This window comes from Stegostoma tigrinum, chromosome 3 (assembly GCF_030684315.1).
Source record: "Stegostoma tigrinum isolate sSteTig4 chromosome 3, sSteTig4.hap1, whole genome shotgun sequence".
Lineage (NCBI taxonomy): Eukaryota > Metazoa > Chordata > Chondrichthyes > Orectolobiformes > Stegostomatidae > Stegostoma > Stegostoma tigrinum.
In genome coordinates, this window is record NC_081356.1 from 68,481,432 (window position 1) to 68,502,019 (window position 20,588).

Below are 20,588 nucleotides of genomic sequence, written 5' to 3' on the forward strand. Positions count from 1 at the left end.
TGACAAATTTCTCATGCATAAACCTTCATTACATGGTGTTTGGAGGCCCTCAAATATGATCTTATTTAGATTCTTTATAATTGAGAATTCTTTCTCCTATGTGCCTATTTTCGTATTGTTCAGAGCATACCAGTAAATGGTGGTACAGGAAAATAAATGCTAGCTACACTGTTCATAACAGCAATAGGAATCAAACTAAAACATATCTTGACACGTACTGTAACTTACAGAGATTCTCTGAAGCCTCTCCATCTTTGACTATTGCACTGTAAGCTGTGACGGAATAGCATTGCAAACTTTTAGCCAGTTCTTTCACAATCATTTCAGACCAACAGCACCAGAATTTTATGTACGTAACATGATGCTGAAGAGGGATATTGAAGCTCCTGGTTTGTCAACTATTCGGGTTAGTGGAGTAATGAATAATTAAAATATTATTGTATTTGATTATAGGAATTAAAGGACAATGGTGAGGCCTCTTCTGGAATACTGCGTCCAATTGGGTCACCTGTTATAGAAAAGACATTATAAAGTTAGAGAAGGTTCAGAATAGAGCTCCCAGAATGTTGCTGGGTTTGGAAGGTTTGAGTAATAAAGAAAGGCTGGATTGGCTGGGACTTTTTTCACAGGAGCACAGGAGGTTGAGAGATAACCTAATTTATAAAATACGGAGAGGTATAGATAGAGTTAATGACAGTTGTTTTTTCTCTAGGATGGGGTGTTTCAAGACTAGGGAGCACATTTTAAGGTGAGAAGAGACAGATTTAAAAAACATACTAGAGGCGATTTTTTTTTTACACAAAGAGTGGTTCACACGTTGGATGAACTTCCTGAGGAAATACAGGTAAAATTATTATGTTTGAAAGACATTTAGATAGGTACACAAATAGGAAAGGTTTTGCGGGATATGGGCCAGGAGCAGCAGGTGGGACTAGTTTAGTTTGGGATTATGTTCAGCATGGACTGGTTGGACCAAGGGGTCTGTTGTGGACTATATAACTTTATGAATAGGTTGATAAAGTTTTCTGAGAGAGTAGTAAACATGAGGATTGAGTGAACGCACTGAAGAAACAGATAAAGATGAGAAAGTATTGAATGAGAAATATAATGGTAGACTGTAAATTGTTCCATTGAACTGCAGGCAAAAGCAGGATAAATGATAGTGGAGAGAACAGAAATAGCAGAGATATGAAACACATATTTGAGCCAGATTTTCAATTGCCAGTAGGGGCAGAAAATGAATGAGAATAAGCATGATATGGACACCACATTCCTGGATGCCAGTACTGAATCCCCTGACCAACTGAATGCAATTCAATGGGATGGTGATTTGGAAACTTCCATACCTTCAATGGAATACCTCTTAAGCTATTTACAGAGCCTTTAAAAAGACTTCATTAGACTAGTTTTGAATTTTCAATTGACAGTAGGGAGCAATCAGAGTTAAAGGAAACTCTAGACAATTTATTTCAAACTCGATGGGACAATTATGCTTAGTTGCTGAACCTGCACTTCTGATCCTGAGATGCTTGGATTTCTCATGAGTTGAGATTACAATCCTGTTAGGGGTACAGGATGTTAACGGCAGAGAGGACAGCAGAACCTGGTAGTGGAAGCTCTCCTCCACCACACCCAATACTTCACCCTACATGGCCATACATTGGAACAGATACAGAGCTCTAGCTCGTTTCTGCAGCATTTCCCAATTGTTACACATGTGCAACTGCAGCAGGATGAAGAGTGCATAATGCATGAGCAGACTTCCCTCCTAAAGCTCCCACAATATATCTGGACAGGAGCTGTTGCATTGCTGAGTCATGCTCTCTTCTCATTTTCACCTAAAGTGTGAAGGTTATTGACATTTTTGATTTAACTTGCTCTTTTGGGTATGCAGCCCACTGAGTTCTTGCAGATGCTGCTTTGGACAGGGTTATCTGATGCTGCTCAACACTGGCCTTCTAAGACCTTATGAGGTCATTGAAGAGTTTGTGGCACTAGAACACACATCATCCCAGTGCACTATTGCAGCTCACTTTTCCTCACTTCCAGCCATTCTCTTTGTGTTCCTGGGGCTGTATGCTCTGAAAGGATTTTGAAAACAATTTTGTCTCCTCTTAACTACATCAATGGCGAGGACCTATCACAATCTAGGTTTTCAGAAGTCTACAGCATTTGGGGATGTAATTGTTCTCATCATCCAAAATTCTCTACAGGCCAAGTCTTCTTCTTTTTGGAAGGTCAAAGGTTGTGACCCTGTAGAGGTGCTGAGATGCTGACTCATGTGGAGATTGCCTGGGAGCACTAAAAGGCTGTGAAAGCTCTATCGTTGCAGGCTATTTCAAGTGGGCCTGTTCACTGTTCACTTGGTTAGGAAGAATAAAAAAGCAGAACATCACTAAAATCGATATCAGAATTGGGGTGGCACAGTGGCTCTGTGGTTAGCACTGCTGCCTCACAGTACTAGAGACCTGGGTTTGATTCCAACTTTGGGTGACTGCCTGTGTGGAATTTGGAATGTTATCCCCATATCTGTGTGGGTTTCTGCTGGATTCTCCAGTTTCATCCCAGAGTCCAAAGATGTGCAGTTTAGATGGATTGCCCATAGTGCCCAGAGATGTATAGGTTAGGTGCATTAGCAATGGGGAATGCAGGGTTATAGGGATGAGGAATGGGGATGAGTCTGGGTGGAATTCTCTTTGGAGGGTCGGTGTGGTCTTGTTGGGCTGAATGCCCTGTTTCGACACTGCAGGGATTCTATAAATTTAAAGAAGTTCCAAAGTGCAGAGGGATTTAGGTGTACTAATTCATGAGTCAGATCAGAAAATGTTAGGATTCAGCTACGGCAAGTAATCAAGAAGGCTAACAGGTTATATCCATCACAATCAGAGGGAACTGAGCCAAAAAGTAAGAAGGTTATGCTTAAGTTACAAAGGCATTAGTGAGATGACATCTCAAAGACTGTAGCAGTTTTGTTCTCCTTACTTGAGGAAAGATGTAAATGTTTTGGACACAGTTCAGAGGTTTATTAGATTGATACCTGGAATGTATGGGTTGTCTTATGAGGTTGGTACAGGGTGGCATTGTTTCCACTGGAGTGTGGAAGAGTTAGAGGTGACTTGATTGACGTTTTTAAGATCCCAAATGGTCTTGACAGGTTGACTAAGCTGCAATTTGTTACAGACCTGTAAGCGCAGAACAGCCAGAGAAGACATCTCTCTTGCTCTCTCTGCCTTTTCTAAATGTGAGTTAAAAAGCCAGAAAAAGCTAGAAAACTCATAGGAAAACATTCTAATATCAGGAAAGACATAGGTCCACCAGGTCAATAATTGAAGTGAAAACCAACCTTTGCTTTATAAACAACAGCATATCATAACTGATTAAATCAAGGAAACCGAGAAAGATAATTTAATACACCCTTGTTATATGGACATTTGGCCTTCTGAATTTTGTTCCCTGTTTATATTTTTCCAACAATAATATTTGCATCAAATTGTCTGTCCTTAGTCTGTTTTATTTGTGAATTAGTGTGTGGATTTTAAAGGGGTATAGTTTAACTTATATAATAGCAGATTATCAATCCTTTCTTTTTTCTGCCATTTGTTAAACTTGTGTGTTATAATAATGTGAGTCATTTTCTGTTAATCACAAAGCCTGATGTGAATTGCTTTCGTCCTGTGTAGCAGTCAGACAAATTGATCATCTTCATGGTCTCAACAACGAGACATGATTATCAGTGCACTCTTCTGAGTTAAACCGCACCAGAGTGCATGTTCAAGGGGGAGATGCTTTATCTTTGTTCCTAGATCATATATTCATATGCTAGACAATTTTAAAGACTCCAAACAATCCGAATGAAGACACTTCTCTACCATTCAGTTCTAAATGCTCTTACAACCTGCTTTTATATCCCTGTTTAGCCTTCTCTCATTTTCCACGTTCATAAAACTGCTGAAAACAAAATAAAAAATTGGCAGAAGAAAAGTTCAACCATATTCATATACCACCTACAAGAATGCCATGGAGCTGGTAATTTTTTTTTATTCTGCTTTTGAAACCATCACTCTATTTGTGGCTATGATGCTCACAACTACTGTCATCTTTTATGGTACCTGCTTATTTCAGACAGCAACAGGAGTCACCTGAAATATCAGCCAGGCCATGTATTCAGTAGATGAACAATGCACTTTATGCTTCAATACACCAGGCATGCTGCAATAACAGGCCCAAGACCATTTTGTTGATGTTTATCATATATCACTCCTTATGTAAAACTGCACAAAAGAAATCATACCAGAGTGTTCATCAGCTAGAAAACTCCAAATGACTGCACCTTCCCATACGCTACCAACCATATTCAAAAATATATCACACCTACATGGCAACCAATATGGCTAATTTTCTACATCAGTGGAAGGTCACATGTACAGTTATTCCACCTGCTATAAAAACATTGTTTTTTCCAACATGTCAGTAATACTTATTGGCTAAGGCTACGTCGCAGATAGGGTTGCTTAGCTATTTATTTCTGCCAATCATTGCCTAATCTCCTGTCCTGTCAGTCACAGTAAAGCCTGCTAGTGGAAATTGAAACCATGGTTACGCAGAGTAAAGTCACCTTGCAACAAAAATATACCAAAGGATATAGCAAAGCAATAAAAAGAATACTTCACCTGTGCATTGACTTGATCAATAAGTGCCAGCAGGAAGGTATACAGGTTACCAAGAAAAAGAGCAAACATTCGCCAAAGCTGCCACTTCAGTGCAATACGGGGATGATAATTTTCCAGACCAGCAATGGTTTCAAACAGTGGAGGAACAAACATTCCCAACAAAGCCATGACTATGTCAATCTGCAGGAAGAGCAACAGGTAAGAACAGTAACTGTCACTGTTCTGTCAACTTACTGACATGATATCTGCAAATGTAATTGGCACTACAAAATCTATATTGAATTCAGCCAAATCAATGAATGTGAACCCTTCTGAATTGAATCATGCATGACAGAACAAATCATAGAACTATGTGAAATGATTATCCAGAAGTTGCTTAAAAGACACCTGCCAGAAGTTCCTATTTTGGATCTAAAGTCTGGCAGTAGGTCTCTTAGATGTCATTATATCAGCCAAGACACGAGGCAAGGTTTCTGATCATTCACTCTTCAGCTCTGGTACTGAAGAATCCGTACCAAGGAACCTTGGTACTTAAGGTGGCACCATAAGTGGCGACTTATAAATTTTTCACTGTACTCATGAGTACATGTGACAATAAAGCTAACACAAATTAAAATTATTTTGTATGAAAACAATTTTTTTGCTAAATTAAACAGCAAATCATGTGCAGCTGGCAAGCGTTCTTGCCTCCGCATGTACTTTTCAGGATCAAAGGCTCTAGGACCATTTTTAAAGGTTACCCAGGCACCCCTTCACATGCTGTAAGGCAGGCATTGGTTTTCATTCCACAGACATGTCTGCCAAGCCTCCTAAGATGGCTTATCTTAGTGATGGTTCTGCTCTAGGCTATCTAGAACCTGATGGGCAAAAGAAGTCTTCCCATCACAACCATGAATCCTGCTACCCAATCCAATCAGAAGTCAGTGCTACCTCTAGGTGGCATCAATGCACCATGATTCAGTGCAGGAAGTGAATGAATGATCTCCTACACCCCACAAGGTTATTATCAAAGCACTACAACCTCACCCTCAAAAGGCCATCTATCAGTGTCCGCTGCTACTGTACAGATTTGTCACATCAGCCTACTAACCTCATCATCACATGACAAATGATGTGGTCTAAGGCTCACATCCACCTTAAATTGATAATGTTCACGATTTCCTGGGGAGTGCATTTCCTACTCACTTACTGGGAGGGATTAGCACCTAGCAGGACTCCAAGCTCATCAAGTACTCCCATCACACTCAATCTTACACTCATTTTGCAAGACACTCTGACACACAAGAAAGAAAGAGAAGGACCAGACTGTCTGATGGGTTCATGATCTCTGTCGCCTTGTCACTTTTGAAGAAGGCGTGGTCTAGCTGGCAGTTGAGGACCCTAACTGGACCCATGCTGGTGGAGAGATCAGAATGGCAGAAGCTAGTGAGGAACAGTGTTCTGATCTTCTCAGAAGTACAGCCACTCTCACACACTCCTGTACATTGTGTTTGCGCATCTTCGTCAACTAATTCTCCCTCTATCGCAGGGATGAGCAGTCAACAGACAGCAAAACAGACCAGGGTCCAGACATTGTCCAATGAAGCCGATGAAACCTCAGGGGAGCCATGAGTAAGGTGTTTACCTGCCCCCTTCACCAGCACAGAGACTGTCATCTTGGTGGATATTCTCACTAAATTAGACTCAGGGCACAGCCTGGTGAGCCGATCCCTGACATTTAGATTTAGTTTTAGATTTTATTATCATGTGTGCTCAAGTCCAGAAGTACAGGAGCACAATGAAAAGTGTATAATGTCGCCACACACTGAGCCATTTTAGGACAAAGGTACCTAGGTACACAAAACTTAGGTACAAAGTAGTAAGAGAAGCAGAGTAAAAAAGTTAAGCATTGCCATCATAGAATGAGTAGAAAAATAAAGAAGTAAGATAATAGTTAACATTAAAGTCTTTCTTAATTTAAACTAGAAAGTAAAGGAATGTGGCCATATTCTGATGGCCCTGTGGTATTATCACTGGCCTATTAATCCACAGAGCCAGATAACATTCTGGGGACCCAGATTCAAATCCCGCAACAGCAGAATTCAATAAACAAAAATCTAGAATTAAGAATCTAACGATGATCATGAATCCTTTGTCTATTGTCAGGGAAAAAACATCCGGTTCACTAATGTCCTTTAGGGAAGGTAACTGCCATCTTTACCTGGTCTGGCCTATATGTAAATCCAGACGCAAAGCAATGTGGTTGACTCTTAACTGCCCTCTGGGCAATTAGGGATGGGCAATAAATGCTGCCTATCCAATGATGCCCTCACCACATGAATGAATAAAGGAAAAAGAATCTGTTGGAGGAAGAAGCAATCAAGTTCTCTGACACTCAAAGACTGTTGGAAACCAAACACTTATTGAAGCCCATGTGGAAGATCTACCTCTGTACATAGCCATATGCTTCACATGTTCAACCTGCAGAGACAGGCAAGGGAAGATCAGACGGAGATGTTGCAGAGCATTATTAGACTGGAGCAAACATGAAATATTCCATCCATTTTCTGCCTAATGTAGTGGCTCTGCCATGCAAGGACTCAGCCATGGAATAGCTGGTAGTGGTCGTCTTGAAGACCCAGATTCAGTAGAACATTCTGCTGGTTAATGCTTGAACCTGCACTCCATTGCTACAGAGCGGGCTACTCAGCGTTAATGTCAAGGTGACAGGGGGACGATGCACTTGGACATCATTCCAGGTGTGCCCTCTTCTCAGAGAGACAACAAGCTCTGAAAACGAAGAGGAATGACAGACAGGCATCCCAGAAGTTTTACCTCAGGATACTATAGCGATGCCCTACCCTTAGCTCCCAGCTAACAGTGATCCCATTACCTGGAGCAGTTCAGGTTGAAGAGCGTATTCTTGCATCTGTGTAAATACTTTTACAAGCCCAGGACCCTCTACATTCCAAGGCGACTGAGGCCATAGCCTTCATATTAACCAGAGCATACCATTTACCAGATTCTCTCCACATCGGCTTTGTATATCAAGCTCAGAGCTGGATGTGCTGATAGGCAAAGGAAAAATAAATCCTTTTGCGAGCCCCTCGACGATACTGTTTCATGAATTCATAAATATTACATTTGTAAATAAATTCATTTTCATTGTTCTAATGTTTGCTGTGGTCTAATTACCGCTCCCGGCTCCAACTGTCTTGTCTAATTTAAAAGCTAATGCATCTCTAAAGAGATCCAGTCCTTCGATCAGGACACCTTGAAAGTCTCACTACATTAGCAATGTGCGTGCCCATACTCCCTGGGAGACACACACTTTGTCCTAGCAATTGAACAGCAGGATTTTAGGCCTGGAACAACTATAGATTGGGGCCCATTCAGGCACTTTATGAAAATCATACCAAGAGGTGACCACAATGGTGTAGGAATTAATGGTTATATTTCCAATGACAATCTCCAAAGTCAGGCTCAACATTCTCAGTATGAGGTAGGGAAAGCATACCTGAGAGGTAACTCTCACCATTCCATTGGTAGGGTACAGTGTGGAAATGTTAACATTTGTGCACCTCAGGATACTGGATACTTAACGCAAAGAATATGCTGCTACTGCGTGTATGTTAAAACTGTATGATTTAAGTTTGTTGTGGAAAGTTTGGCGACAACCAATTTTGAAATGGGGAGAGGAAGATTTTATTAAATAAGGCAGGATCTGGGCAAAGTAGACTGGGAAGACTTACTTCTGGGTAAATCTACAACATAAAAATTAGGGGACAGCATTCAAAATTGAATTGGTAAGACCATGGGCCCAATGCGTTCCTTTTAGGGTAATGTGTATGAGCAACAAGCCCAGAGATATCTAGAATATCTAAGAATACTCAGACTCCTAGGAAGGCAAGAGAGGCTTCTCACAGGTAGGAAGGGTCCTTGGTAGAGTAATGAAAGTGCCGGTGGCAACCTAAGAAAGCAATGAGAAGAGCAAAGAGGAGGCAAGAGAAAACAATGGTAAGATTTGGGAGAATCCCAAGATATTCTATAAGTACATCAAGGGGAACAGGAAAACCAGGAATAGAGTGGTACCTATTAAGGACCAAGGGGGTAAACTGTGTGTGGAGCTGGAGGGCATTGGTAGAGTGTTAATGGAGCATTTCACATCTGCAACAAAAATGGAAATTACTGAAAAATCTTAGCAGGTCTAGCAGTATCTGTGGAGAGAAATCAGACTAATATTGTGGTCTAGTGTCCCAGTTTCTATGAATTTCTTGAGCAGTTCCCACAATGGGCTCACTGATCGCCAATGTGAGTGTTCCGTGATCCCAGGACATGCTCCTTAATCAGCCTTCTCTTTAATAAGGAGGTGGCTCAAAGTATTGCAGTCTTCCACAAGCCTCAGTTCATGGGCGAACTCACTGTGCTACAGCTACAGTTCACTCAGAACCCACAGATCTCTGTGCTAGGCTTCTTGCCTCAAAATCATCACATCATAATCAGAAAGAGGAAGATGTGTCTCTTTGGCTTCTTGGGCCATAGCCCTGTTGTTTGGTGTCTGGGAGGGTCTCCCTTGATCAGCAGAACATCCTCTTCCCATCAGCTTCTTCCTCCCACTCCTCCGTCTCATTCTGTGCCAAGATATCTCCTGCTGTCAAGTCAGGTTGTGAAGGGCTATGATGTGAAACATTCTGTCTGGGATGTGCTGCACTACACTGCTTGACTGGTCATGATATCTGAATCTTCAGATGTTCTATGATCTGCGCCACACTGGCCTTCATGGAAACATGCACAACATTGTACCTCTCCTCAGCATCAGTCTGTCAATTTCTCTCAGGTTTCATGAGCCAGAATTTGGGGAGGGTGGTCTGTGACCAACTATCTCCACATATGCTGAGTTAGTGCTGAAAGATGTTGTGACTGTTCCAGAATATGGACATCATGATAGTTGCCTGGATACCGCGTGTAGGCCCACATTATCCTCATGATCACAGAGGATCTGTATATTTATGGAGCAGGAAACCTTTCCATTCCTGAAGACTGTTGAATACTGATAGGGTACTATGATGGCCATAACAGACTTTATGCCAAACCTGTGGAAATCCTGCAATAGCAGCAAACCTAACGGCTCTGCCTGCCTAGCTCCCTGTATCTCGAGGAAATTAATGCTGCTCCAATATAGAAAATAGGAACAGGGATAGGTAATTAACTGTTCGAGTCTGCTCAACCATTCAATGGATCATGGATGCTTATCCAACACAGTACATTGTCACATTTGCCCTTTGATCCCTTTAGCCCTAAGGACTATAACTCTGTCATCAAAACATTTAATGTTTTGAACTCAACTGCTTTTTGTGGCAGAGAATTCCACTGGCTCACCACTTTCTGGCTGAAGAAATTTCTTCTCAATTCAGTCCAAAATATCCTTGTATCCTTAGACTGTGACCCCTGGTTCTGGACTCCATGATCATCGGGAACATCTTTCCTGTTTTACGCTACCTAGTCCTGACAGAATTTCATAGGTTTCACTGAGGTGCCCTCTCATTCTTCTAACCACCAGTGAAGATAGCCCCAAACAATGCAATCTGTCTTCATACAGCAGCTCTGCTATCCCAAGATAGTTGGTCTCTGTCAAAGGGGCAGTTTATAGATTGCATTTGCCACCCTTGCTGTATTGTTTACTTCATAGCTGAGAAATCATGAGTTGGCAATCAGAGGAAAGTCTACTTTGGGTCCTTCACTTCAAAACACCATATGGAATTTGATAAGGTTCCCCATGGTAAGCTCATTCAGAAGGTCAGGAGGAATGGGATACAGGGGAACTTAGCTGCTTGGATACAGAATTGGCTGGCCAACAGAAGACAGCGAGTGGTAGCAGAAGGAAAATATTCTGCCTGGAAGTCAGTGGTGAGTGGGGTTCCACAGGGCTCTGTCCTTGGGCCTCTACTGTTTGTAATTTTTATTAATGACTTGGATGAGGGGATTGAAGGATGGGTCAGCAAGTTTGCAGACGACACAAAGGTCGGAGGTGTCGTTGACAGTGTAGAGGGCTGTTGTAGGCTGCAGCGGGACATTGACAGGATGCAGAGATGGGCTGAGAGGTGGCAGATGGAGTTCAACCTGGATAAATGCGAGGTGATGCATTTTGGAAGGTCGAATTTGAAAGCTGAGTACAGGATTAAGGATAGGATTCTTGGCAGCGTGGAGGAACAGAGGAATCTTGGTGTGCAGATACATAGATCCCTTAAAATGGCCACCCAAGTGGACAGGGTTGTTAAGAAAGCATATGGTGTTTTGGCTTTCATTAACAGGGGGATTGAGTTTAAGAGTCGTGAGATCTTGTTGCAGCTCTATAAAACTTTGGTTAGACCGCACTTGGAATACTGCGTCCAGTTCTGGGCGCCCTATTATAGGAAAGATGTGGATGCTTTGGAGAGGGTTCAGAGGAGGTTTACCAGGATGCTGCCTGGACTGGAGGGCTTATCTTATGAAGAGAGGTTGACTGAGCTCGGACTCTTTTCATTGGAGAAAAGGAGGAGGAGAGGGGACCTAATTGAGGTATACAAGATAATGAGAGGCATAGATAGAGTTGATAGCCAGAGACTATTTCCCAGGGCAGAAAGGGCTAGCACGAGGGGTCATAGTTTTAAGCTGGTTGGTGGAAAGTATAGAGGGGATGTCAGAGGCAGGTTCTTTACGCAGAGAGTTGTGAGAGCATGGAATGCGTTGCCAGCAGCAGTTGTGGAAGCAAGGTCATTGGGGTCATTTAAGAGACTGAAGGACATGTATATGGTCACAGAAAGTTGAGGGTGCATACATGAGGATCAATGGTCGGCACAACATTGTGGGCTGAAGGGCCTGTTCTGTGCTGTACTGTTCTATGTTCTATGTTCTATGTTCTATGTTCTATGGAATGTGATTACAAGATTATTTCTGATCTGTTGGCCTGCTGGAATTGTAAGGACTGTGGGCAACTGAACATGATTGTCCATCCACTAGGGTCTGGAATAAAAGGGGACACCATCAACTGTTCACAATATGAAGATGTGACTGCACAAACCTTATGCATTTGTCGGCAGATGTTCTATTTTGAAAGAGTGTTGCACAATAACCCTGATACTCTTTCTGCTTGCTCATTGAGCACAATGGTCTCTGAACATCCCGTGCCACACCTCATTCTGCATCAGTCTCATTGGTTTGCATCCATGTGGTCCTGACAGCCTTTAATTCACCCCTCCCTGGTGCAGCAACAAGTGCAGTTACCATTAAAACCCCATGCCTCTGTTAGAGACCCTCAACACCATGGTTCATAGAGTCATCAGAAACACATAAATTGTGAGCATGTTCTTTGCTTTCCTGTATGCAACACCATATTAGATTAGATTTGTGAATAATCTTCTCGATAGTTAAGTATGATAAAGAAGGACAAAACTTGAACGCAAGCAGGAATTGCATATCGTCAAAGCTGATTAACTTTGTAAATAAAAACTGGAAATTTCCATGTTCCACTGTGCCAATAGAAATTCAGATAAGTATTGTATGCTTAATAAATAAAATTGAACTTCTTGAAAAGAGCATAAATATGTGGTTTTTTATTCATCCTTGCAATTCATAATCATAGTTTGCACTTACTTCATTTTTCTGGTACCATGTTAACTCTTCCAATGTTGAATACGTCTGGGACTTTTTCACAACATAAAATATGAGATAGCCACTTCCAGCAAGACAACAAAATATAAGAAAATTAGCTAAAACAATAAGAAATCTCCTCAGGTGAATATTTTCATCTTTTTGGCTTTCTTCTTCATCCACAATAGATTCCTGATAAAATAACATATATTAAAAATAAGGCAACGGCTTTTTATCAAATATAACTGTATGAGCTTTTTTTTCTGAAGTAATATTTAGATTTCCTTCCAAAAATCATTACTTCTTTCAGTTCAAAGGACATAGCAGCAGATGCGTGGGAATAATACTGGCAAGTTGCTCTCCAAACCACACACAATCCTGATTTGAAACCATAACACCATCCCTCCTCTGTCATTTGTTCCAACATCCTAAAACTCCCTTCTAATAGTACTGTAGATATACCTATATCACATGGGCTGAAGGATCATGTTTTCATTGTTCAAGAGAATGGAAGGGAAGCTGTAGCGTCAAATGAGACTTCATTGTCAAAGAGAGAGGAGCCGCGCCACAACTCCCTTCTTTAGCGAAGTCAGAAATGTGTAATAAATGGACAAAGTGGGCATTGGTGACAGAGTTACAATGACCTAGAGACAGTGTTTATTTGGAAAGTAGCTAAGGACAGGCAAACTGAGTGGCCAGGTGGTTAAACAGAGACTAGCATGAGAGAATGGGATTGAATGAGTGAGGCAGTATTTGCCATGCTTGCTATATGCTGTGAGCAGCATGGGTTTGTAACTGCTGTGTCACAACATCAAAAATTTGGAGAAGGGACAGAAAATTGCAAAACGAATATTGAACATTACTGGAACTTTAATGTAGCAAGAAGTTAATTCTGCTCTCAAATTTGTAGCTTCAAGATTAAGAATTATAGTTGCATCTTGGCATACATCTCAGATAGGAAATTCTAGTACAGCTGCAATGGGTCATATTGGGGGTGGAGGATAGGATTTTACAGAATTTTGCAGAATGCCATATCCCAATATATTTCTAAGAAACAAATATATTTTTGCAAGGAATGGTAAGAAACCAGGCCTCTTTATCACTTCAGCAATGGCAGATTATAAAGATGGTAGTTTTCAACAAATATCAACACATGAGTCAGGCTGACTAATCAACTGAAGCACAACTAAGCAAAAATATTACATCAATCCCAAGTTTGTGACGTCATTGTGCCAAAATTCTTCTTTTAAATTTTTTGTGCAGTTGCTACTTTATACTGTTGCAAACATCAGTTGTCAAAATGAATTAATATTCCCTGTGCACCACCTACCACACACCACTATCATTCCCACGCTGAAACTAGATAGGAACTCTATCTTACCCTCACTTCCTCAGTCTAAATATCCCTCAAATCAGTAATCCTGCTCAGATTGAATACAGAACTTTGCTTTTATGACTTTCTGCCGGCACGATCACAGGAGGTCAACTAGTATAAATATAGGATGATAGGTTTCTCATGGCATCATCAAGTCCTCAGGCAGTTGTCTTTCCCAATTGCTCCTTGGTGGTAGCTGCTCCAAGTTTTACTGTGTCCCTCAGAACCTGGACATCAGAATGTGCCAGTCTGCAACATTCAGTTGGGGTCAACTCCTTGCTCTGGAAGACCACCAAGATTCGGGCAGACAAAAGAGCATCTTAAACCAAGTTGATAGCCTTCCAGGTACGATTGATGTTTGTCTCAGCGTGCAACCTGTGGAACAGGCTATAGAGTCTAGTGAAAATATATGGGTAGAAATTAGAAATAAGGAAGGAAAGAACAGTTTGATGGGGTTGTACTATCAGGCCCCCTAATAGTAAGAGAGAAATTGACAAACAAATATGTAGGGAGATCTCAGATTATGCAAGCATAATAAGGTCGTAAAATTGGGGGATATGAATTTTCCAAACATTGACAGGGGTTAGCATAATGTTAAAGGTTTGAATAATGAAGAGTTTTTCAAATGTGTTCAAGAAAATTTTCTTTATCAATATGTGGATGGTCCTACCAGAGAAGGTCTTTTGGGCAATTTGGCAGGGCAAGTAACTTAATTAAAATTGGGGCAACACTTTGGGACTAGCAGTCTTATTTCTATTAGTTTCAAAATGATCATGAAAAAGGATAAGCCTTCCATAAATGTTAATTTTTAATTGGAGTAAGGCGAATTTTAATGGTGTGAGACAGAAACTTTCTAAAGTTGATTGGAGTAGACTGTTCACAGGTAAAAAGACATCTGACAATTGGGAGGCACTCAAGAGTGTGATGATGTGAGTTCAGAGGCAGGTTGTTCCTGTTAGGGTGAATGGTAAGGTTGGTAAGGTTAAAGAACAATGGATGAATAAAGATATTGTGGTTCTAATCAAGAATAAGACAGAATCTTATTTTAGATATAGACAACTTGGTTCAATTGAATTTCTTAGTCAATATAAAGTGTGTTGGCACATTCTTAAAAGAGAAAGCAGGAAGGCAAAGAAGAGATATGAGATAGCATTGGCAATAAGGTTAAGAATAAACCAAAAAGATTCTATAAATACATTAAGATCAAGAGGGTGACTAGAGAGAAGGTAGGTCCTCTTAAAGATCAAGGACGTCGTCTTTGTGTTGAACCCCAGGAGATGGAAGAGATTCTAAATGACTACTTCACATCAGTTTTTGCTGTGGAGAAAGAAATTAAATCTAGAGAATGCGGAGAAATAAACTTTGATGTTTTAAAAACAGTTCACATTACCGAAGAAGAGGTTTGGGACGTCTTAGAGTATAAAAAGATGGATAAATCTCTGGGACCTGATTTAATGTATCCAAGAAACTTGTGGCAAATAAGGGAGGAAATTACGAGACCCCTTGCAGAAATATTTGCATCACCTGTAACTCTGGATGAAGTGCCTGATGACTTGAGGTGGCTAATGTTGTTCCTTTGTTGAGAAAAGGTTGCAGAAAGAAGCCAGGGGGCAGTAGACCTGTGAGTCTGACTTCAGTTTGGATGGATTGTTAGGGTGATTATGAAGGATGGGATTTGTGGATATATGGAGAAGCAAAAATTGATTTGGGATAGTCAGCATGATTTTGTGCAAGGAGAGTCGCATCTCACAAACTTGGTTGCGTTTTTTGAGAAAGTTACTAGGGCAGGGGGTACGACTGATGGTGGAGCGGTGGGCATCGTTTATTTGGATTCTGGTGGGGCTTTTGACGGGGTTCTGTATGGTAGACTGATTGGTGGCATTGGGTCACATGGGATTTGGAGTCGGCAATTGGGTGCATGATTGGCTCCAGGAGACAGAGGGTAACAGTGGAGGTTTGTTTTTCAGGGTGGGGGCGTGTGGTCAGTGGTGTTCTACAGGGATTGGTTCTGGGTATCCTCTTGTTTGTCATTTATATGGATAAATTAGATGGGAATATAAGGGCACGGTTGGTGGGTTTGTGGACGACAGCAGGATTGGTGGCATGGTGGGGAGTGAGGAGGGTTTTCTAGGATTGCAAGGAATCTTGATCAGGTAGACCAATTGGCTAAACAATGCTGGATGGAGTTCAGTCTGGATGGGTGCAAAGCATTGCATTTTGGTGTGGCAAATAGGGGTAGCTTTGTACTGTTGATGGTTGAGCTTTGGGTGGTGTTGTGGAGAGTTGGGACCTAGGGGCGCAGGTATATAATTCTTTAAAATTTATGTCGCATTGGACAGGGTGGACAGGGGCGTTTGGCACATTTGCCTTTGTTGCACAGTTCTTTGAGTTTAGTAGTTGAGGTATTATGTTAGTTGTGCAGGACGTTTGTGGAGGCCTCTTCTGGAGTATTGTGTCTAGTTCTGGTCGCTCAGTGGTAGGAAGGCCTTTTTTCACTGGCATTTAGGAGTTTGAGAGGCAGCCTGATAGAGGTTTGTGAAACAATGAAAGGTATAGATAAAGTTGTTGGTAAATGTATAACCCCTAAAGATAAGGAATTTCAAGACCTGGGGCATAATTTATAAGGTGAGAGGAGAGAGATTTTAAAAAAGACAGCAGAGGCAATTTTTTTTACACAAAGGGTGGTTCACGTGTGGAATAAACTTCCCGAGGAAGTGGTGGATGCGGATAGAGTTACAACATTCAAAAGGCATTTGGACGGATACATGAGTAGAAAAGATTTGGAGGATTTGGGCCAGGAGAAGGAAGGTGGGACTAGTTTTACTTACGATATCTAGTCGGCATAGATGAGTTGGACCGAAGAGTCTGTTTCAGCGCTGTATACCTTTATGACTGAACTCCATTGACATTACCACTGTTGCCAAGCTCCCTATTATCAATATCATGGGTATCACCATTATGCAGGAACTGAAATGGACCAGCCATGTTAATATCATGGTTACAAGATCAGGGCAAAGACTAGCTTCTCTACAGTAAGTGATTCACCCTTAAGCATCTAAAAGGCTTTACACTGCTTACGCAGTTGCCAGACAGTGATGTTCAAGCCATTTTCTTGGACAGTTACAACAGCAAAGACATGAATACTTTTCACAAACAGAAGCTTGTTTAACCACCAGCTCTTCTACTGGAATCAATCTCTCATATTCTCCACTATCAGCTGTAGCAGCCTATGTACAGGATGCAATACTGTAGCCCACCAAGGTTACTTTCACAGAACCTTCATACTCTGTCCACTCTACTGCTGAGATGGACAACAGCAACAATGTTGAACTGTCTCCTTCTAGTTACACACCATCAGGAATTAGATATGTACTGCCATTTCTGCCTGACTGCTGAGACAATATCACAGAATTCCTACCTCACACCATTATGTCAGCAACATTGATATAAGGCTGCAGTGGTTCAAGGAGAAAGGCCATCTCTGAAAAGACAAAGAGTTCCTCAAATTCCAGATAAGCAGAATAAGGGATTCACTCAAATTGAGATGAATTTCACATTTAAACTCTCACCAAAAAGTCATCGTCATTACAAATAATAATGATTTAATTTGCCACAGTTTTAAACTTACCTTAAAGCTAGTTGTAATGGATGCAAACTTGTTATCAGCTGTTTCAGGATTTCCAATTAGGTAATCCCAACTTGTAAACATTTTCCAACTAAAATTGAAATCTCCATCATCTCCATCAATTCCATTTTCTCTTGCATTTCTTGCCATTCTGGACAGAATCAAAATTGTCAAGTGAACAGGAGTTACTTTATCAAGTATTTTGTACATATACATATGTATTTGAAATTTGCACCCACTGAATGAGGTTCCGATAATAGTGCAAAATATCTTAAACTTCATGGCTTATGTAACAAAGCTGTCAATTAAAACTCTTCATTAATTATTTTCTGTGGAATAACTGATTTGGCCTGTTCCTCAGTGGATTTGATAACATCTGTGCAAGAATTCAAACGTTCCTTCCAAATGTATTCAATACTTACGTTCTGATCACAACCATGAGACTATATCCAAAGGATCCCACACCAACCATGAAATAAGACAAGGGTAACCTGTACTTGAAAACGCCAATCATACGTTCATTATTGTAGTATCCATAGAAAAGAGCTGAGTACTTTATATATCCCTGAAAAATACAAAAGCATTTATGTTTTAATAATCATGCTACACATATATTTTAAACTTTAATGTTCAGACTTGATCTTATTGCATATAATCCATTCAAACTGGTGCAGGATATTTTATTATCCATCCACATGTTAATAATAAAATAATATTTCAGTTATGGATGCCATAATATTATACTTCATGCCATAATTTTAAGTAATTCGGAAATAATAATTTACTGAGAATATCATCGTATTGTCAGATAGTGTCAGCATAATTCAGCAAAATGGAAATCATGTTTGACAAATTTGAGAAGGTATCCAAGTTTTCCTAAGATACAAAATAAAGTTCCAATGTCAGCCATGAGATCAATTCAACGAGGCAGTAAAAGAAGATTGACAAGTTAAGCAAATGGAAGCCACAATAGTAGTATAAACAAAGGGTAAATTTGCCATGGTCTTACCAGACCATAGGGTTGCTCCTTCATTAGAGAGAAATGACTGGTGGTAGTTTAACCTGAGGATCACTGTGCCTCAGGTAAGGGGAAATGTTGAGAAAGTCTTTCATGATAACCTCAGCCAATGCAGGAATTGAACACACGCTGTTGGCGTCACACTGCATCACAAAGCAACATCTGAACTAAGTGACATCTGTATAAATAGAAAAGAGTAGGAAGTACTTTTGAGGAAGTGTGAAATATTTAAATACTACTGGTCAAAGAGACCTATGCACCTTCATACAAGAAACTCAGAAATTTAGCATACTGGTACAATTTGTAAAGGTGATTGACAAAAGGGTTGAAGTGGAAAGAGAAAGCATTCGAGTGGGTTAGACTTTATTTAAAAGATAACTTCTTAAGTACTGTGTGCACTTTCAACTTACAGATTTAAAGCATGTAATTGCCTTGGAGGTGGTACAACAAACAATGAATAAATTGTTTCCTTTATGGAAGAGTTTTTTTTGATAAAAGGCTCAGTAAATTATGGCAAAAATTCTCCAAAGATTACCAAGGATGAGAGGTCATTTCACTGAAGCAATCCTGAAGAGGTTTGACAGGAGGGTACTGAGAAGTTGAATCCAATGGCAAAGGAATCTAGAGCAGAAGAGTGGAGACACACAGCCTCAAGGTAAGGACTTAATTAATTTAGAACTGAGATGAGGAGAAATTTTGTCACTCTGAGCATTGTGACTATTTGAAATTTTCTAATCCAGAGAATTTTGGATGTTCAATTAACAAGTGTATTCAAGAAGAAAATAGATAAAGAGACAAGAAAGATGGGATTGGACAGGAAAGTGAGTCAAAACAAAAGCTGAGCCATGATGTCGTTGAAATGCAGACCAGGTGTCGAGGGTCGTATGGTCTACCCTTTTGGATCTGGCGCCAATCAAGCTGGCTGTTTTGTCCTGGATGGTTTGAAGCTGCTTGCTGTGTTGTTGGAGCTGCACTCATCCAGGAAATATTTTGAGGAATATTCCACCACATGTTGGACCGGTGCCTAACAGACGGTGGAAAGGCTTTGGAAATCAGGAGGTGAGTTACTCATTGCAGGTTTGTTAGTTTCTGACATGCTCCGATAATCACTATATTTGTAAGGCTATTCCCATTCAGTTTCTGGTCAATGATAACTACATGTTCAAAGAGAAGAACAAGTCAGAAAGAGTAGCAAGTACTTTTGAGAAGTTTTGAGATACTTAAATGTTAATACTCAAACAGACCTGTGCTCCTTCATACAGGGAATGCAGAAATTTAGCATACTGGTACAATTTATAAAAGCAAATAGCAAAGGGGTCGGAAATGAGAGGAGAAAACATTCAAGAAGATTGGAGTACAAAAATAAGGAATTCTTGCTGCACTTGTACTATGCATTTGAAAGATCAGTTCTGGAGTACTGTGAACACTTTTGTTTTACAAATTTAAAGAATATAATTGTCTTGGAGGTGGTACAACAAATGTTGAAGAAATAGCTTACTTGATGGTGTCATATACAATCCATGATTGGCCCTAAAATAACTAACTACAATGTCAAAAGATGCCTCAGAGCTAAGGGCATTTTACAACCAATGCAATACAACAACTAGCAGTAAATATGATATAACAAGGTGTAGAGTTGATGAACACAGCAGGCCAAGCAGCATCAGAGGAGCAGGAAGGCTGACGTTTCAGGGCAAGACCCTTCTTCAGAAAATCAGATTTTCTGAAGAAGGGTCTTGGACTGAAACATCAGCCTTCCTGCTCCTCTGATGCTGCTTGGCCTGCTGTGTTCATCCAGCTCTACACCTTGTTATCTCAGATTCTCCAGCATCTGCAGATCCTGCTATCTCTGAAAGAGAAAATATGATGTTGGGTTACATAAGTCAAATGTCAGGCTCCTGCTCATCGACTACAGCTCTGCTTTTAGCACCACTATCCATTTCAGATTGATTTTCTAATTTGAGGCCTAGTATTGGCTCTACCCTCTGCAATTGAATCCTCAACTTCTTGTCACAAAGACCGCAATCTGTGAAGATAGATGACTGCGTCTATTCCACAATAACACTCGAAACTGGAGTCACCCAAGGATGCACTCTCAGCCCCCATTATACTCGATGCTCACCCCCGGCTGTGTTGCCAAATTCTGAATGAATGCCATCTATATGTTTGCTGATGACACCACCGTGATAGGACGGATACCAAACAACAATGATTCAAAATACAGAAAGGAGATAGAGGGCTCAATGACATGTTGCAATGATAACAACTTTTCTCTCAATGTCAGGAAAACTG

General features: G+C 40.6%; 1 protein-coding gene across 3 annotated transcripts in view; it reads right to left on the reverse strand.

Annotated features, from left to right (window-relative positions):
• LOC125451034 (transmembrane channel-like protein 2-A) overlaps positions 1-20,588 on the reverse strand; it is an 89,273-nt gene that overhangs the window by 37,752 nt on the left and 30,933 nt on the right. For 2 of the 3 annotated variants that reach the window (XM_048527704.1, XM_048527703.1), the window contains exons 9-12: positions 17,701-17,843; positions 17,282-17,429; positions 12,282-12,470; positions 4,671-4,850 (exon numbers count right to left, since the gene is read on the reverse strand). In XM_048527704.1, coding sequence (XP_048383661.1) covers positions 4,671-4,850; positions 12,282-12,470; positions 17,282-17,429; positions 17,701-17,843 — 660 coding nt within the window. The remainder of the gene's footprint in view (positions 1-4,670; positions 4,851-12,281; positions 12,471-17,281; positions 17,430-17,700; positions 17,844-20,588) is intronic. The other variant, XM_048527705.1, reaches the window with a different exon arrangement.